This window comes from Rhinolophus hipposideros, assembly GCF_964194185.1.
Source record: "Rhinolophus hipposideros genome assembly, chromosome: 9".
Lineage (NCBI taxonomy): Eukaryota > Metazoa > Chordata > Mammalia > Chiroptera > Rhinolophidae > Rhinolophus > Rhinolophus hipposideros.
Window position 1 is genome coordinate 72,632,712 of NC_138055.1, and position 18,521 is coordinate 72,651,232.

The following is an 18,521-nucleotide window of genomic DNA, read 5'->3' on the forward strand; positions in this document are numbered from 1 at the left end:
GGATCTTGGGCATGGATCTTGGTCATTTAGCCTACCTGAAATTCTTTGTCTTTATAATGCCTGTCTCAGATTTGTTTGAGGATTAGAACATATTAGAAGAGTAGGACAACATAGCACATGTTCCTGTCATGGATGTGTTTGACCTTTGTGAAAGCAATTTTAGGAAAGTATTGAGGAAGATCTTGGAGTCCAGAGGAAGAAGAGAGGAATAACACTGTGCCTTTGGAATTTGAAGAAAATTGCTTTTGAATAAAAGAAAATTTCTAAGTAGCCCTGAGAAATCACCTGAGGTTAGATAACTTGAACTTTCTTTTCATTTCCCAAAATGAGAATGGAGAAAAGGTATATTTAATTACAGATATGGAAAATTATTAGGGTGGCAAGAACTAGAATATAATACTGGTTAGACTATCGTTTTAGCACTCCTTTTTCTCTGGTATCTTTGGATGCTGGATCATTTGGTAAAAAGTTCAGTGGAGTAAAATACACAAGAAGTCTTAAAATTAGGTAATAGAAAGTAGCTATATATTAGATGTGAAAATTAGGTATCAGTAGATGTTAGAGTACTGAAAGTATAGAACGTTGTGGTCAAAAAGAGAGATTGCAGAATCTGAGATCTTAGAAGTAAAACAATTTCATATGTGATCTCAATACATCACTATTTTTTTGAATTTATGATGTGACTCATAAAGTACACGTACTAGAGTGGTAAAAGTGTCAGTTCACCATTCCTCTGTGGTTCGCTTTTGCTTTCATTATGGACATTCTCTTCAACGTGTGGATTATTTGCAGGAGGTTTCATAAACCATTTATCCATTTTATGACACTTAGTTTTTGTCTGTATCTAATATCTGTGTCCAATGTGCATGAATTCATTTAATAATGCATGGGTAAGCAGCAATACATCACAGTAAATGGAGAACCAGCCAATGAGGGAACTTTGGTCTACCACTTTGCACTTCCACTCTCCTTGAGGTTACCCTACTCATTCTATATGAGTGCTGCATCATATGACATACTTAGTGGGAATGCCCATGTTAGCTTGTGCGTGAATATTAATGTAGCACATTGTATTAATCATTCTTTAGGTTAAAACCAAATATATTGAGAATTTCAGGTTTTTTTATACCCCAATGGACTTCCCGTGTGCCCCATGGGATGGGTACATTCCATTTCGGAATCTACTGTTTTGGCAAAGAGAAATTTTGGAAGGGAGTGACGTGACCAGATGTGAATTTTTGATCATTGATCCAAGTTTAGTAGGTGAAGTTGTATTAAGAAAGACTGAAGGCAGGAAGACCAGATAAGGGATTATTATTTGTTGGCCAGGCTGGAAATTACGAGGTATGACAGGAGGGATGATATGATAGAATGAATCTCAATGTTCAAGATTTGGTGAATGATTGGAAGTAGTTATTGAGGTGAAAGAACGAAGGATGGCTTTCTGATTCTTGACTAAAACACAAGTTTTGTTTGTTTTGTTTTAATATATTTAGAACAAAGGGTAAGTACTTAAATGCTAAGTAACTCCTCGTTACTTTTTCAGAGGGGAAAAAAAAAGTCACCAGTATTGTTACTCTTTTCTGATACCATGCAATATTTGTAGCAGTATTTCCATTCATTCTATAAACGTCCCCCCTGGAACCTGGATCTGTGCCAGACACTGATTTTTGCAAATATCAGATAAAGTTATTCTCAGGTCCATATTCAATTCTTATTAATATTATTTTCCCAAAATGTAAAGTGAATTATTTTTCATCATAAGATGAAAAGAAAGGATTGTCTTCTCAAAACACCATAAATGTTACACGGAAATGAGGTTGCTTGCATTGTGTCTCATGCATGGTGTTCACGGCTGCTGCACGTCTTGCCTTTAGCTGGGATGACAGCAGTTCAGTGAGCAGTGGTCTCAGTGACACCCTGGATAACATCAGCACTGATGATTTGAACACCACATCCTCAGTCAGCTCCTACTCCAACATCACAGTCCCTTCGAGAAAGAGCACTCAGGTGAGAATCGCCTTCTTACTTTTTCCGGTGCTTCTGCCAGGTTTTTCCCCCAAATTATTTTATATTCAGTTGAAGTGTAACCCAACCTCTTCATCTGAAATAATCACCTAAATTGAAGCAGCTTGTATATGTCTATTTTTTCTACGGAATACAATCTAACCCAGAAAGACGTAGGTTGCCATATCTCTCTTTATAATATTGATATATTTGTTTAAGATCTAAGTTATTTTACATGTCTAATTTTGAATAGTTCTTGATTAATTTTATGTTTGTCTCTGAAATAAATTCCTGAAACTCTTGAGGATGGTAAATCAAGAATAGATATGAGATAATTAAGTTTTATCTTGTCTTATTTTTCCTTCTTAAATTCGACACAGAAAATTCCTTTCTCTCTGGAGTATTTAATGGGGGTTTTCTGCACGTATTTATTCTGACATTCTCTAATATGCACAAGTGAGAATTATGTGGCTAAAATTAAGGAAACCTAAATGAAGACGTAAGTAAAAATAGAGGGGTCTTTGGAATTCTTTTGAAATATGAATCAGTGCGGTGTTTTTTTTTGTTTGTTTTTTTGGGTTTTTTTTGTTTTGTTTTTTACCATTTAACTGAAAATACATTCCAGTGCCTTATTCACACTTTGTAGATGTTTTTCTGCATGAAATGTTTCTGTATTATTTTCCTCATAGCTGAAGACAGATTTAGAGAAACGTTCTGCAACAGATGAGACGTGGGATTGTACTGAGGAGATGAAGAAAACAGAAGAGGACTTTGACAGTCATGGGGATGGTGGTGGCAGGTGGAAGGGTGTTCCCTCAGGACCTCCTGAAGACCCCGAGAAGGCAGGGCAGAAAGCTTCCCTGTCTGTTTCACAGACAGGTTCCTGGAGACGAGGCATGTCGGCCCAGGGAGGAGCCCCCTCTAGGCAGAAAGCTGGAACAAGTGCACTAAAGACCCCTGGTAGGCTGGTCCCTTGGCAACCGCTACTCAAAGTGTTTTACTTTATTGTTTCCATTTGATCTTTGTTCTCTTTCATAATATCTTTCTTTTTTCATTAAACCATATTCCTCTTCATATGGTTAAATGCTTTTGCATATGCAAATTTCACATACTTTATCATATAAATCCACATGAACATATCAATCTAGGCATTCTCTAGCAAGCACTGGAAAAATTGGGGGCGATTGAATGTCTATTTTGTCACAATGATTTCTGATCCCGTGGACATAGAATAAGGCTGCTTAATAAAACTAAGATTGTTTTCGTTCTGACTTCCTTAGGAAAGTTTGGAATATTTATGTAAAGTATGCCACAAACTTTCACTACTGATTCCGAGAGATGAGATCAGTCACACTAACCTAGTGGGTTAGATTCTGTAGATTTGTAACATCATTTGTGAATTGGACTTTGTGAAAGAATTCTGCCAAATTGTACCATCCTTAAGATTGTCTCCCTATTTTTTACACGGTGCCTAATTTTAAATAGTGCCACCTGAAGTACTGATATAACAAGGTACTCCAAAAATAATTATTTCACAGATATTCAAATGAATTCTTTTTAGCTTTCAGTTGATAAGATTACATGCTATCCTTATAAAGGAAGAGTTGCAAGATATAAAATAGTAATAAATAGCAAAATTATGTTTTCATTTATCTCCTTGATCTCCCATCACATTTCTCTAACAGCCCTATTTTTGTGGCTTTTTACTCAATATATTAGAGTGCACTCCTATTTAGATCTAAAACAATAAATAGGTACTGAAGTAATATAAAGATATATCCACATTTGGCACATTTGTTTAAAGAAATTTTATGAAATCAAAATGTGCAGACAAGTAAATTTGTGTATTTCTCATTAATTAGGGAAAACAGATGATGCCAAAGCTTCAGAGAAAGGGAAAACTCCCCTGAAAGGATCGTCTTTACAAAGGTCTCCTTCAGATGCGGGAAAGAGCAGTGGAGATGAGGGGAAAAAGCCCCCCTCGGGCATTGGAAGGTCCACTGCCCCCAGCTCTTTTGGATTTAAGAAGCCAAGTGGAGTAGGATCATCTACTATGATCACAAGCAGTGGAGCCACCATATCAAGCGGCTCAGCAACGCTGGGGAAAATCCCCAAATCTGCCGCCATTGGTGGGAAGTCAAATGCAGGGAGAAAAACCAGTTTGGATGGTTCACAGAATCAGGATGATGTTGTGCTGCACGTTAGCTCAAAGACCTCTCTACAGTACCGAAGCCTGCCCCGTCCGTCGAAATCCAGCACCAGTGGCATTCCTGGCCGAGGGGGCCACAGATCCAGTACCAGCAGTATTGATTCCAATGTCAGCAGCAAGTCAGCTGGTGCCACCACCTCGAAACTGAGAGAACCCACTAAGATTGGATCAGGGCGCTCAAGTCCTGTTACTGTCAACCAAACAGACAAAGAAAAGGAAAAAGTAGCAGTTTCAGATTCAGAGAGTGTTTCGTTGTCAGGTTCCCCCAAATCCAGCCCCACCTCTGCCAGTGCCTGTGGAACACAAGGGCTCAGGCAGCCAGGATCCAAGTATCCTGATATCGCCTCACCTACATTTCGAAGGTAAGAATGCATAAAATGATGCTGGAGCAATACAAAATGCTGTATCTTAGGATATTTAATGTGTGTCCTATATTCTATGTATTATATGCATATATTATATACATATACATGACATGTGTATAATATGTACATATGTATTATATATCTTATTATATACATGTAATGATAGACTATATATCTTCTAAGATACATATATCTTAGTATCTTTTATTCAGTTTCTGAGAGCAGTGAGTTTTAAGAAGTTGATTGTATATTCAGCTAGCAAAAATAAAATGGTGCTCATTTTGAGAAATGAACAAATTTTTCAGATTCACTATTATTTTACTATTAGTAGCACAAGCAACATTTGTAAGAGACTTAAAAGCAGATGGCAATTCCTAGACATAGTGAAAAAATAAAATAATAGCTTGTGCATATCCATAGGTTTCCATCTCTTCTTCCCACAATTAAAAATAAAGCAAAATAGAGATTCATGAACACTGGCTTTCATTTCCAATGTTCATTATCTTGCTGGCTCTTAATGACTTGATGATCCTTAAGGTAGATGAAGTTGTGTTCCTTGTAATAGATTACATTGCCTGAATTTGTACAGTATCATATCTTGACCTATTTATGAAAATCAAGGTACTATATGGTTGACAGAATTTGAAAACTATAGGATGGTCGGTACAGGATAACAACTAAGGAATGGACTAGGTTTCTAACTCTTCATTAGGTTTCTTTGACATGACTCTGGTAAGAAGCATGACTTGATTTCTACACTGAGACTGTCTTTCGTACTGAATATGTGGACTTCTGCTCTAAGATATTACAGTTTTTAAATACCAGTATGTCTTAAGTGACAGGAAATTACATATACTTAAAGACTTGGGACAAATAGCTAAACCTCTCTGGATCTGTTTCCTCATTTGTGAAATAATAAGAGGATGATTTATAGTTCATTACATGTTAAGTATTTTTAATATTTGTCTTCATTATACTGATTAAACAAAGAACCTTGATTTCTGGGAAATAAAGAATTTTAAACATTTATTTTTACATTTGAAGCAATCTCAAATACATGATTGTTTAAAAAACCTAGAGGGTATATTCCTCAGTAGAAATATCAATCCTGAAGAACTGGATTTTTGAAGTGTTGATTCTCATTGGAAAGAATAAACTATGGCTTGTAGTGAGAGTAAATATTTCTGTCGCTTAAGTAAAAGCAGCAGTGCCCTCCAGTGGCCCATTACCTATGAAACAATTTCTCATATTCGTCGTAAAATATTTCACTATAGGAAATACGGATTTCATTGCAACTTACATAGTAATCATTATACCATTCCTTCATATCACTTTATTTCCATATTTACATAAATTTGATTATATCATCTTCATTACAAAACTAAAATGTTTTCTGAATTAAGCACCAACAACTAACTTAGCACCAACTATGCTTCAAATCACTGATCGAAATACGTATTTGAACAGCACTGGAAACTGGCATAAAACTCTTGGCCTTTCTTGGAGGAAATACACATAAACTGACTTGTTGCCGGTAGTGTCTGATACTGTTTCTAACCACAGTCACTCAGGCCACCAAATACGCAACATAACCTCCCAAACCTTGCCTTAAGCATTCCTTTTAGATTTTGAACCAAATGTGAAAATGAAAAGAAAAAGAAAAATGAAGAAGAAAGACAAAATGTTTGTTACATACCGAATGCGTAGAAGTTGTTTCATTATAATGGTTCTATAAATAGGTAACAGCAAGTTCAAACGCCTTGATCTTTGTGAAAGATTCTCACGATCACTTAAGTTAAGAAAGCCAGGGATTTTCATGCTTGATTTACTTTTGTTTTGCCCACTTCCCCCACCCCCTGCGAGGCAGCCCAGTATTGACTTACCCTTAGGGTGCTAGGAGAGATTTTTAGCAGTAGATGAACAAAGTCAAGCTTATCAAGTTCATTAACATAGAGGCAGGAAGTGCTTGGTCGCTGGGTACACCAAAGCACACTTGGCTCTGTGTACTGAACCCTACATAGTAATGTGGATATTAGTTTCTTGGAACAACTGAAGTTGTTATTTGTTTTTCTTTTAGGTTGTTTGGTGCCAAGGCAGGTGGCAAATCTGCCTCTGCACCTAATACTGAGGGTGTGAAATCCTCCTCAGTCATGCCCAGTCCTAGTACCACATTAGCACGCCAAGGCAGTCTGGACTCACCGTCGTCTGGTACGGGCAGCATGGGCAGTGCTGGTGGGCTAAGTGGCAGCAGCAGCCCGCTCTTCAATAAACCCTCAGACTTAACTACAGATGTTATAAGCTTAAGTCACTCGTTGGCTTCCAGCCCAGCATCGGTTCACTCTTTCACATCTGGGGGTCCCGTGTGGGCCGCCAATCTGAGCAGTTCCTCTCCTGGCAGCAAGGACACTCCGAGCTACCAGTCCATGACTAGCCTCCATACGAGCTCGGAGTCTATTGACCTTCCCCTCAGCCATCATGGCTCCCTGTCTGGACTGACCACAGGCACTCACGAGGTTCAGAGCCTGCTCGTGAGAACGGGTAGTGTGAGATCTACTCTCTCAGAAAGGTGAGCTTACCTGGAAGCACTGATGAAGCCCCCACCCCCTCGTCCCCACTCCATGCCTATCCTCTCCCCCATGAAATCCCCATGATTTCCTTTAGAGTGCCCATTCTCAAAGGGACATAAAATTGATGAGACTGGGCCTTTTCTTTGCTCCTATTACCAAGTTTGCAGAAGAAAAAAATCATTACAGATAGGATAATTGGATAATTAAGTTTCTCCATATGAAGGTATATATATATATATATATATATATATATATATATATATATATATATATTCAATAGGCAATTTGAATAAAATTCAAAGCATGTGTTCATATATTGAAGGATATTTCCTTGAGTCGTTTTAATAATTTGGCTTAAGCTCCAGGACAACACAGCTCTTTATGATAAGTGAAGCATTTTTAAAGACCAAATTTAAATGGATTCTACAATTATGCTGTGAGCAATATGTGAATTTGCTTTATTAGCACTTCTATGGAAAAATAGCACATGAATCACTGGGGAATCCTAGTTGAATTGGAAAGGAAAAAATCAATTGTCTGATATGAATTCTTAGAGAAAATTATAGTAACACCAGTGGCATTTTTAATAGGCTTCTTGAAAATGTATCACATTAAATGGATTTCCCATTGGTTTGCTGAGTTATTGTTGTTGTTTTTTTCCATTCAAAATGGAAAACATAATGAGGCATTCCTTACCTAATATACTTAACAAAAAAATCACTGTTGACCAAAATGGCTGTAGCTTTCTTCCCCCCAAATTCCTGTCTCAGATATTTTAGCACTGACACTTCCTCCCAGGAAAATGTCTTAAAACTGCCACTCCTTTTCCTAATGAAATTAATGCTGTTTGTTTCTTGGCACACTTCAAGTTTTCAAAAACGGTCTTGGCCACATACCTTAATTGTATTATTTGTGAAAGCACTACTAGTCCCTGAAAATACTTGATAGCTTTCACTAAACTTTTGTTCAGTCTATTATTGATGCTGACATAATGCCTTTTTTCCAGGCTTCTAGCCTTACTCCTGAAATTATTTTTTTAAAATATCAACTAAAGCCCTTTCCTAGACTCTCACTCCAGTGTATCAGTTGTCCCTTAATCTAAGATTTCCCACTGCTCTTCCCTGTTTCTCTTGCCTTTGCAAAATGCAAATCAGCAAAATATTGCTGCCATCCCACCTTCCTTGCCACTCTCCTAACAATGGTACGTGGACAGCCATCCAAATAAGACTTGCTCTTGATAAAAGAATTTTAAAGCTAACTGTAACAATGATATTTTATACTTCTTATGGTGGACTGCTAATTACAAAATACATTTTCCCTCATTAAAAAAGAAAAAAAAAAAACCTGTGTCAGGAGAAATAAGACAAACAGCTAGGTGTCAGAAACTAAAATGCAGGCACTTACATCTATTTCCCTTCTGATGTTGTCATTACAGACAGCATGTATAAATATCAGCTGTATATACAGAAACACTGATATAAATACTGTTTCATTTAATTTTTTATCTAAGAAATTAGGCTTCCTACGGTAGCTTAGAGTTTCAGCACTTTCAAGGTAAATGGGTACCTTCATATGTGATTTTCAAAACTTCTAACAAACCAATTATACTGAAAATATATTAACAGCCTATAGTTTTAATGAATGTATCTTAGAATGTGTACTGATATATGAGGAATCCAAGTAACATTTTTATAACCAAACCAAGCACATTGCTAATAGGTTATTCTTTATTAACCAAAATCACACTCCAAAATATTGATTAATTTTTAATCTTAAACATGACTGCAACAAGTTGACCATTTAACCAACAACATATTTCTTTGGCATTCAGATTAAAAACTCAAGTAACTATTTGTAGCCAGGTAACCCACAAATCAAATCAGATGATAAATTGATAGTTTTATAAATATAAAATAAATGCAGTATTGATATTTAACTTGATTTATATTGTAGCAGAAATTAATATACATTTTCAGTATATTGATTGGCAAATATACAGTTATCCCCTTTAATCAATCTTTTTTTATTGTTGTTCAGTCTTTCAAATAGACTAGTTTTACAAATGGGAATGTTCTAATATTAAAAATAGCAAGATAAACAATTTTTCTAAAATTAACTTTAATTAAACTAATTTTGAATAAGTGAATATTTTGCCCTTGATTCTTAGCAAAATGTATTAATGAATATGAAACTGCAAAAAGTAAAATACCTTCATAGGTATAGTATATAAGTATTAATTTGTTCCTTCCACTAAATTACTGTGTTGAAATAATTTTTGATGTAAAAAGTTGTACTTTTTCTTTCTCGCGAACAAAATTGAAAGCAACAGCAGTTTATTCTAATCCTTTAAAGCACAGTTCCTTTAAAGCACAGTCAAGAATGCTTATGAACTCTTGAAGAGAAAATTAGATCGTATCCAAGATCCTGGCTTAATTATAATTAACCGGTCACCAGAATGTTGGGAATGCTAAGGAAACCAAAGAGCCATACCTGAAAGAAAGTGTGCTAAAAGTGTAAATATTTAAGACAAAGTAATTACAGAGATGTCATAGATAACCAAGTAACAATTTCAGAATACTTTATTGATATTCATATCCTAGTACTATTAAATCAATAGTTTTTCATAAAGATTTTAATTTTTGTTGAAATTTCTCGTCAAATTATCATAAAGTATAATAAAATAATAAATAAATGACTGAACAAATAATAAAATAAGTTCATTAACAATTTTCCCTCTAGTTGCTCTGGATCATTGGTGACCCTTGGGCCATAACCAGTTCACATGTGTTTTCTTTGCTGTTGGGGTGTGTGTATGTGTGTGTGTGTGTGTGTGTGTGTGTGTGTGTGTGTGTGTGTGTGAGAGTGAGAGAGAGAGAGAGAGAGAGAGAGAGAGAGAGAGAGAGAGAGAGAGAGAGAGAGACACCTAACCAAACTTGAAAAACAATTTAAGTAGTAACTAACTTCAGAAGGTCTGGTTTGTCTTTAAATGTCAGATCTGGTAACCCTGTCTTCACTTTCCTGCGCAGTATCTATTGGCCTGAGACAAACAGGAAAGTCCGCTTCAGACTATTGACCAAAATCCCCACTTCACTCATTTCCACTGCCTGCCTGGCCTGTGCAGGTGTATGAGTTTGTGACAGGTCAGGGTTTGTGGAAATCGTCTACAGGATAAGCCAATAATATCCAGATTCAAAAAAATATTTCTACTTAAAGTTTTAACTTATGTTGGTAAATTTAAATATATATTTTTTCTGATTTTCTTTCATTAAATTATCTGCATCATATGCACATAATTTTATACAATGGACCACATTGGCAAAACAATATCTATTTTCAATTTCCTCTGCAATATTAAACTTTGATAAATTCACACACATGAAAGATACGCTTTAAAATGACTTATAACCACATTAATGCTTGAGCACAATTTATTTCAGATTTAAAGGTTCCTCCTATTTGTTCAGTGTGAGTCCTTTTTGTTTGTTTATCCACACTACTGAAGAAAATATTTCTATAGTCAAGATATCTACTATAACTGGCCACCACAGAAAATAGTAATTACCTTATATGGACTCTCCCAATAAATAAAATTGTATAATACCTTCTTTGGATGCTTTCTGTTGCAGTGCTCAAGAATGGAGTAACACAGAAGAAAACATTTTAGCTTTGATTTTGAGTGATTCAATTTCAAGTCAGTTCGTTTGCGCTCATGTTATATCATCCCCATTATGCATAACCGGTGTATTTCATTTTGATCATTTGAGTTTCTAATAGAAGAGAACTATAATTCTGCAAACTTAAATTAATTTTATTCCTTGGTCGTCCACATGGCGGAGATTGTAATGTAAAGGCCTAAACTTGTCCCACCTGGTTGTTGAAAACCTCTTTCTTTATTTTTACAGAGGCCATTTCTCCTTTTCTCCAGACACATTCTTTCACCCCTTTCTAGCAGCAATTGAGAATTCTTTACAGAGAGACTGATAAAACTTATAGCCTGTTAAACACCTAATTTATAATTTCTGAAAATGTCATAGTCTAATTTCATTCAAATAGTCGAATAAATATGGCAGAGACATTTCCAGCAGATATTTATGATATATTACTGTTCTCTTATTGTGTAAGTGGGAATAAATCTGCTTTTACTTTTATTAAAAATAATTTTAAGACAAAAATAAATATTACACTGAGTTTACACCTTCTTTGTCCACTGAAACCTGTCAATGTCACTTAAGTAGAGCGAATCTGCCTCATTGCCACCTCTGTGTGGAATCGTAGCAGAAGTCTAGTCAGTTGCATAGGGAGGGAGAAACCATAACATTAGGTAAATAGAGTCTAGAGAGGAATTCTGCTAAATATGATTTAGTCTATCTTCTAATAATTCTGTCTCTATAATTGAATGGAACTAGGTTAGAAAGAAGCTCACGTGTTGCAACAGTGGACATCTGGTCACTTTTGGTTGCCCTTTTCCAAACAGTGAAGCATTAAACATGTGTTACAAAAAGTTTATTTTGTGTAGTTCATACAGAGAACCATTTTTATTGCATGTGTAATTTGGAAGTTTTGTTTACATTATGTCCTTAGGGGTTTTCTTTGTTTTAACAGCATGCAGCTTGACAGAAATACACTACCAAAAAAGGGATTAAGGTATATATTTCTCTCAGCACAATTGCTGCCTTTCTCTGTTGTTACATAAACTTTGTGTGCTGTCTTTCTTCCTCTTTCTTTGTGTGTTCGCAATGAAGCACCTGGCATTGAGGATGAAATGAAATCACTTTTAATCTTGATGTTTTCTCAGGTCTGAGGAGTAGGTGAGATAGCCCTCAGGTAGAGATGCTCATAGAGACCAAGCCTCAATAAATTAAATCCAACAAAGTAAATACCATTTAGGGGACAGCAACTTTTGACAGAATGCAGAACTCACTTCTGAAAATTAAAATTAACTTCCCTAACTTTTCCATCTTGGAGGCATATGCTTGCAAAACCTCAAAACCCATATAGTCTACACATGTGGCCAGTTAATGTTGAAAGGAAGCTCTAATTTGAGTCAAAGAAAACATATTTTCATCATCAGAGGATAAATACTGTATTAAGGTATGAAAACTTAATCCTTTTGGGAAAAAACTCAAAAGAGTTTTGTTTTTCAAGACTGTAAGTATCTATCCCATCAGTTTAAATATGAATTAGTCTAGTCTCTAATATGACTTACATAATCTCAAAATAACTTTTCAGTTCATCATTAAAAAATGAAATGAAAATTTAATTCATGGCCATCCTTTATTGCATACTTTTATCTGAGGAGAAGATATAGAATGAACTGCTAATAGAGCTAACACATGGTTTGAAGTCGACTGCTCTTTGGTGCTAAGAATTTACTGACTCTGGTGAAACTGAGTACTGGCCAAATAGGTCTTTCCACATTATCCCTTTTCTCTTCAGTTCCTTAGCAATAACAAACAGCTTGCAATTATTCCATTTCATGATTTTGTTCCAGAAATGCATTTTCTAATAAAATGAGAACATTTCTCCATCCTTTTTTAAAAATAAAATCCAGACATGATGTCAAGTGGCATTTTAACCAAATAAATATTTTGTCTTTAAAAAAAAAAAAAAAAGAGGTTAATTTATGTCCATTTCCTATCCTTTCTGTGACCATCGCTCCAATTCCATTGCCTTTTTGCCCTACCACTGTCCACCATTTTTAGTCTGTTTTTAACCTTTTTACATTCCTCCAAGCACTGTGCTTTTGAGTCCTTCTCAATTAACTTGGCTGCCTGCTCATTGCTTATGATTTTCAACTATTTGTATCTCACAAAGCATAATTTTCTTTTCAAAATTCTTTTGTTTTTCCTGTGAGATTCAAACAGATGGTGTCAAATCATCTGGAAGAACTAAGCAATTATAGATTCAATCTGTTTGAAAATGTTGTTCAGTCTGAATAGTAAGCTCCTCTCAATTGTTTTCTTGTCCTGGTATTGCCTTGCCCTTTTAGATATGCTTAAGTGTCTTAGCTGTGCTGTTTTGCAGATATACCCCATCATCTCGGCAGGCCAACCAAGAAGAGGGCAAAGAGTGGTTACGTTCTCATTCAACTGGAGGGCTGCAGGATACCGGCAGCCAGTCCCCTTTGGTCTCCCCTTCTGCCATGTCATCTTCTGCAACAGGAAAATACCACTTTTCAAACTTGGGTAAAATATTCTAAACCTCAGTGTCATCTCGTTCCTTGCACCACCTACCTTCACTGTGTTTACATCTCTGTTATCTCTCCATAAAAATTATTGGAGCCCTGGTATTGCTCCATAAAAAAAAAATGACTCATTTAAAGAGGAGATAAAGACCCTAACAGTGCTTTCCATTTGTATGATTGCTTACTGTTCGTGAAATAATTCCCAACACTATGCAGTTTATTGCTCGTGACAACAACTTGATATAGGTTATTTTATAGTTGGGGATCCAGAGTGGTACAGAGGACATGTGACTTGAAAAGAAATCCTACCACTTTTAAGAAGCAGAGGCAGCAATTGATTCCAGAACACCTAACTTCAAGCCTAAGGGTTTTCTCAGAGTTCTTCTTCAATGAGTAAAACATCTCCTTATTTTTTTCTTTAAAGTATTTTTTTTTAATCCTTGTTACAAGACTAATCATATATTTGTAGAAAAATAGAAAATAGAAATAATTATGAAGAAAAAATATATGATTTTATGACTCTGAGATCATTGCTTTTACCATTTTAAAGTTAAAACTCTCCTTAAAATGAATATGAGAATTTCTATTAAGATAATACCTTGTGAACATTTTTGGATAAATGCAATGAAAAATAAATGACTAAGTAGCTTAGGCATTGCATTATTTTGTGCTTAATAATCATTTGTATGAAATATAAAATCATTTGTATAAATGTCATAGAAAACAGTAGTGACAAAAATGAAAGAAGTCTCAACATTCTAGTTATCATTTCATAGATCCAATGCTATTAAAAATAGATTTCTATCAAGTAATATATAAATTATTCGCATTATTTTTTTCTTTGCACTTGAAATTTTTTTTTTCTAATAATGGACCCACAGATTATCCACATTCTTCAATAATTTGGACTTTTCAACTTTATGCTCTGTTGGAACACTCAAGGCTATTTCTTTTCTGTTTTAACTCTTCCTGCTATAGAAACCAGAGCTTCTAACAATGAAAAATAATAACTTTTTTCATGGTTCCACATGAACTAATTAATTCATATCAAACACTAAGTTTTTGTTGTTTAAACCTACATAGTGATGAGAATATTTTGCCTCATAATGGCAAAAGATAGTATAACTTTTATTTACTGTGAATTGTAGTTATGAAAGAGCAAGAAACTTAAAACTCTAGTGTCAAAAAATGAATTGAAAATATTTTATAAAGCCATAGGAATATTAAACAAAATCTAATTTTATGCAACATCTGAAACAAAACCAAATTACCAAAATGCTGAGTTTGGTAGGTACGTCACGTTTCCCGTTAATGTTCTCATTAATTGCCAATAATTTAACTAACTGACTCTTTACTCCATTATTTCCCCATTGTTTTTATTCTGATTAAATTCATCTATTCCATTATTATCTGGATAAAAACCTTTATTTTCTATGTCTGACCTTCGCAAAGTCATTTAACCTCGATTTTCTTATCTGTTGAATGGATTCGTAATACCTAGGTCGTGTTATGAGGAATGACTGCTCTGATGTGTGCAATGTCTGAGCAGAGTAGAAGACTTGATAGTCTCGGCTACATCATCATGTTATTGGAAAGCATGTCTTACACTATCAGACACGATTGCAGATTGCAAATTGATCTTACTGCCTGTATTCTCATAGCCCCCAACATTTTCACCGATTGGGACGTATGAAGAAAGGAAGACATTCCACACACATCAACATACTCTCATTTGCCTACCCAGACTTTATAAGTATATTTGGTTTCAAATCAGATGTTATGAGATCCCGATGCTATGTTATTTTACAAAAGAAAAAAATGACCAATTTTAAAAACACAAAAATTATTTTTGAAGAGTTTTGATTGTATTTCTATGTCCCCTGAACTTCTATTTATTCGGTGAGAAAGTGGGTACTATAAAATACAATCATAAATACAAGTTACTTTATTATTAATTTTTTAAAATAAATCATCTATTTGACTTGAGTATGGATAGCATTGTTTTACATTTTACTTAGGTCATTGCTTGTTTTCAATTTGGTAGTTATCTCTTCAGATTGAGCAGTAGATAAATGACTATTACTAACACTTAACAGTTGCAATATCCATGCTTTCTTTATCTTTATAGCCATTAAAATGTTAATACGTAAAATTTTTAGAAATATTTCTGTAAAAGAAATCACATATCACAAACGTTAGAAATTTAAGATCTTTATAATTATGTCTCTATCAGAAAACTACTGTAAGCTACTGCCAAAATAAACTGGTTTGTGTGTAGTTACTGGAATAATAGCTATAATAGAAACCATTTCTACTAAAGAAACCATATCTGATATACCTTATGTAAACCAAATACATTTTTGGATGAATCTTCATTTACTATTGATCACAGTTCTGGTGAGGCATCTGAAAGCTGGCGAGACTCATTGTCATCTTTTCATGAGTGATCATAATTGCTCAGATTCATTTTTCCCCTTGCCACAAGGGTTGCCATATAGAAATATTACTATCAATGTGTACTACCAAATTCTATATATTTGATGGACCCTTTTGCATCCCAAGTGATGTTTAAACACTTTTGTATGGGAAATTTCTGTGTTTTTGCTTATAAGGTCCTTCCACACCTTGAATGCCCTTCTATCCCATCTCTATACTCACACTTCAAAGTATTCAGAATTAACCCCTTTCTTCTATACTCATGGAAGCATAGAATCTGAGTTGGGAGAGGCCTACATCAAAACTCTATAAATGACTGAGAGTCTTTGCCTGGAAGCTTCGAAAGGATCTTCTCGGGAAATTGAGATTTCTTGTATTTTCTTTCTTTTTCAATTTTGCTTTTCGCATTAAAGTAATGGTAGTCTTCTCTTAAAAGAAACCTGCAGACCCTATGATGACATTCTTGTCTTCATATAGGTCAGCAGAAAATACCAAGTTATTATATTTCTAGCATGAACAGTAGTGGTGGCTTGCAGGTTTTGTTTAATATTGCTTGAGAAATTGATACAGTGCTTGTCATGAAAGTGCTAGAAATAAAGAATGACTCCACTGTAACTTTTATTGAACATTTCAGAGGCAGACTCTTGGTTTTCCTTAAATAGCAGCACCCTATAAATTCATATTTCGATAAGAACTGGGGTCACGTTCTCACTTTCTAGCAACCTACTGTTTTCATCATCCAAGCCCCAGAATAACAGGCTATGTGTGCTTTGTTTTTCAGTGAGCCCAACCAATCTATCTCAATTTAACCTTCCTGGGCCCAGCATGATGCGATCAAACAGCATCCCAGCCCAAGACTCTTCCTTCGATCTCTATGATGACTCCCAGCTTTGTGGGAGCGCCACATCTTTGGAGGAAAGGCCACGTGCCATCAGTCATTCGGGCTCATTCCGAGACAGCATGGAAGAAGGTAGGCGTGCGGGGGTAGGAAATAAAGACGAAGTTACTTTATTTAACTCTGAGATGAAAACTGTCACATCACTCACAGCCCAAGGATTCCTGAAGAGTAAATAAATGAGTAAGTATAATGCTCATTTGAGGAGCCCTCAATGAAGCCTAGAGACAGTTTAGTCTGCGTTACCTTTTGTTTCTTTATGCATTTGGAAATATGCCACAAATTGTTTAGGTGAATACTTGGCTATAGAATAGTTCAGAATAAATTCAGTGTTCACATAATTTTAGAGAGCATTTGCCCTGATGGATCAAATATCAGAGTGAATGTCTTGTTTGACACTTCAGTGAAAGAACCACAGAGACATAGGAAGCAGAAAAATTATGTTATGAAACTACCACATGCTGCCAACTTTTATTCTCAGAAACTCTCTCTTGTGTTAGTTTTTATCATATTATCTTCAAATTCACATTGTATCTACGTTTTGCTTTATAAGTGACATTTCCTTATTCAGTGCAATAAAATTCTCACTTGTCCTAAAAAAAAGTCTTTGTAATTGTAAAGTTCTAGGTGAATAATTTATAATAAATCCATTTGAAAAACTCAGGAGGCTTAATTAATGTTCGAATGCATATAATTTCCTAAACTATATAACCTCAAGTATCAAATTTGACAATATTTGAGAGATTTTCCTCTTTGATTTAATGAATGATTTTTAAGGACCCATAAAGGAAAACTGTGGCAGCCATAAAGCATATGAGCTAAAGATAAAATATTAATAAAAGTAAACCTAAATGTTCAAACTGATTAGAATAAAATCAAACATAAAATCAGCTTGACTATCCTAGTCCTTAATAATTATGTATAAAAGAAAAGACTCCAGATCTTGAAACATACCAGGGCTTACACCTCTGGTCATCCATTTATTTGTAGTATGAATTTGGGCACATTTTCCTAACTTTATTACCCCAATCTCTGCATCTCTAATTTCATAGGTTTGTCATGAGGACGAAATTAAAGTCCAGGATATTTTGTTCCCTCTCTTTCCTCTTCTTAACTTCTTATTTAAAGTATTTTCTGACTAAAGGCGTAGAAAGCTTTGAAAATGAGCTCATGGTTTTCAGGTCATCACGGTACGTATAAGGTGCTTAGACTAAATCAGTTAACCACAATTGCCACTACTTTGGGGTATATTAACCCAACCACCAAGTTCACCGTGACAGAGAGTGAACTCTACCCTGACAGTCTGCTGATTGATGTATTGCAGATAGACAAAAGTATAACTAATCTGAAATGTTAAGTCATTGTTTTTCTGAAACGGTTCTATCACTCTCTTCATGGATAGGCCTCTTATAATACTGTAAAATTTTTCTAAGCGTACTGAAGGCTTTCTCGAGTGCCTCATTTATGAATAGAATGCTGGGAAATTCTGGCTTGCCATGTATGAGGATTAAATAATCTGAACTGTTGCACGCCAGGCTGAGTGGGCAGGATTGCTTTTGGATGGCCACTCATGGAATACTGAACGATTATACTTTTTTAAATTGTGGTCTAGAATCAAGGAATTATGTGGACTAGAAAAATGAAATGGACTTTACTGGCGGCCCCTGACCACTGCTCACAGTGAACAATGAGGAAACTAAGCCACAAATTATAAAGTCATAGACCTATAAATATTAAGTGATTGTAAGTAATACAGTAAATACTAAGCATCGGAAAAAGACTGAAAATGGAATCTCCTGATTCATTGTCTTTCTTACTTCTTGTACGATGTACTAGTTCATACCAGTGTTATTATCGG

The 18,521-nt window shown here is 35.1% G+C and overlaps 1 protein-coding gene across 8 annotated transcripts in view; it reads left to right on the forward strand.

Moving 5' to 3' along the window:
- Positions 1-18,521, forward strand: part of NAV3 (neuron navigator 3) — a 785,517-nt gene that overhangs the window by 693,364 nt on the left and 73,632 nt on the right. For 7 of the 8 annotated variants that reach the window (XM_081061016.1, XM_081061021.1, XM_081061018.1 and 4 more), the window contains 7 exons: positions 1,878-2,010; positions 2,697-2,967; positions 3,870-4,578; positions 6,659-7,147; positions 11,751-11,792; positions 13,173-13,333; positions 16,550-16,738. In XM_081061016.1, coding sequence (XP_080917142.1) covers positions 1,878-2,010; positions 2,697-2,967; positions 3,870-4,578; positions 6,659-7,147; positions 11,751-11,792; positions 13,173-13,333; positions 16,550-16,738 — 1,994 coding nt within the window. The remainder of the gene's footprint in view (positions 1-1,877; positions 2,011-2,696; positions 2,968-3,869; positions 4,579-6,658; positions 7,148-11,750; positions 11,793-13,172; positions 13,334-16,549; positions 16,739-18,521) is intronic. The other variant, XM_081061019.1, reaches the window with a different exon arrangement.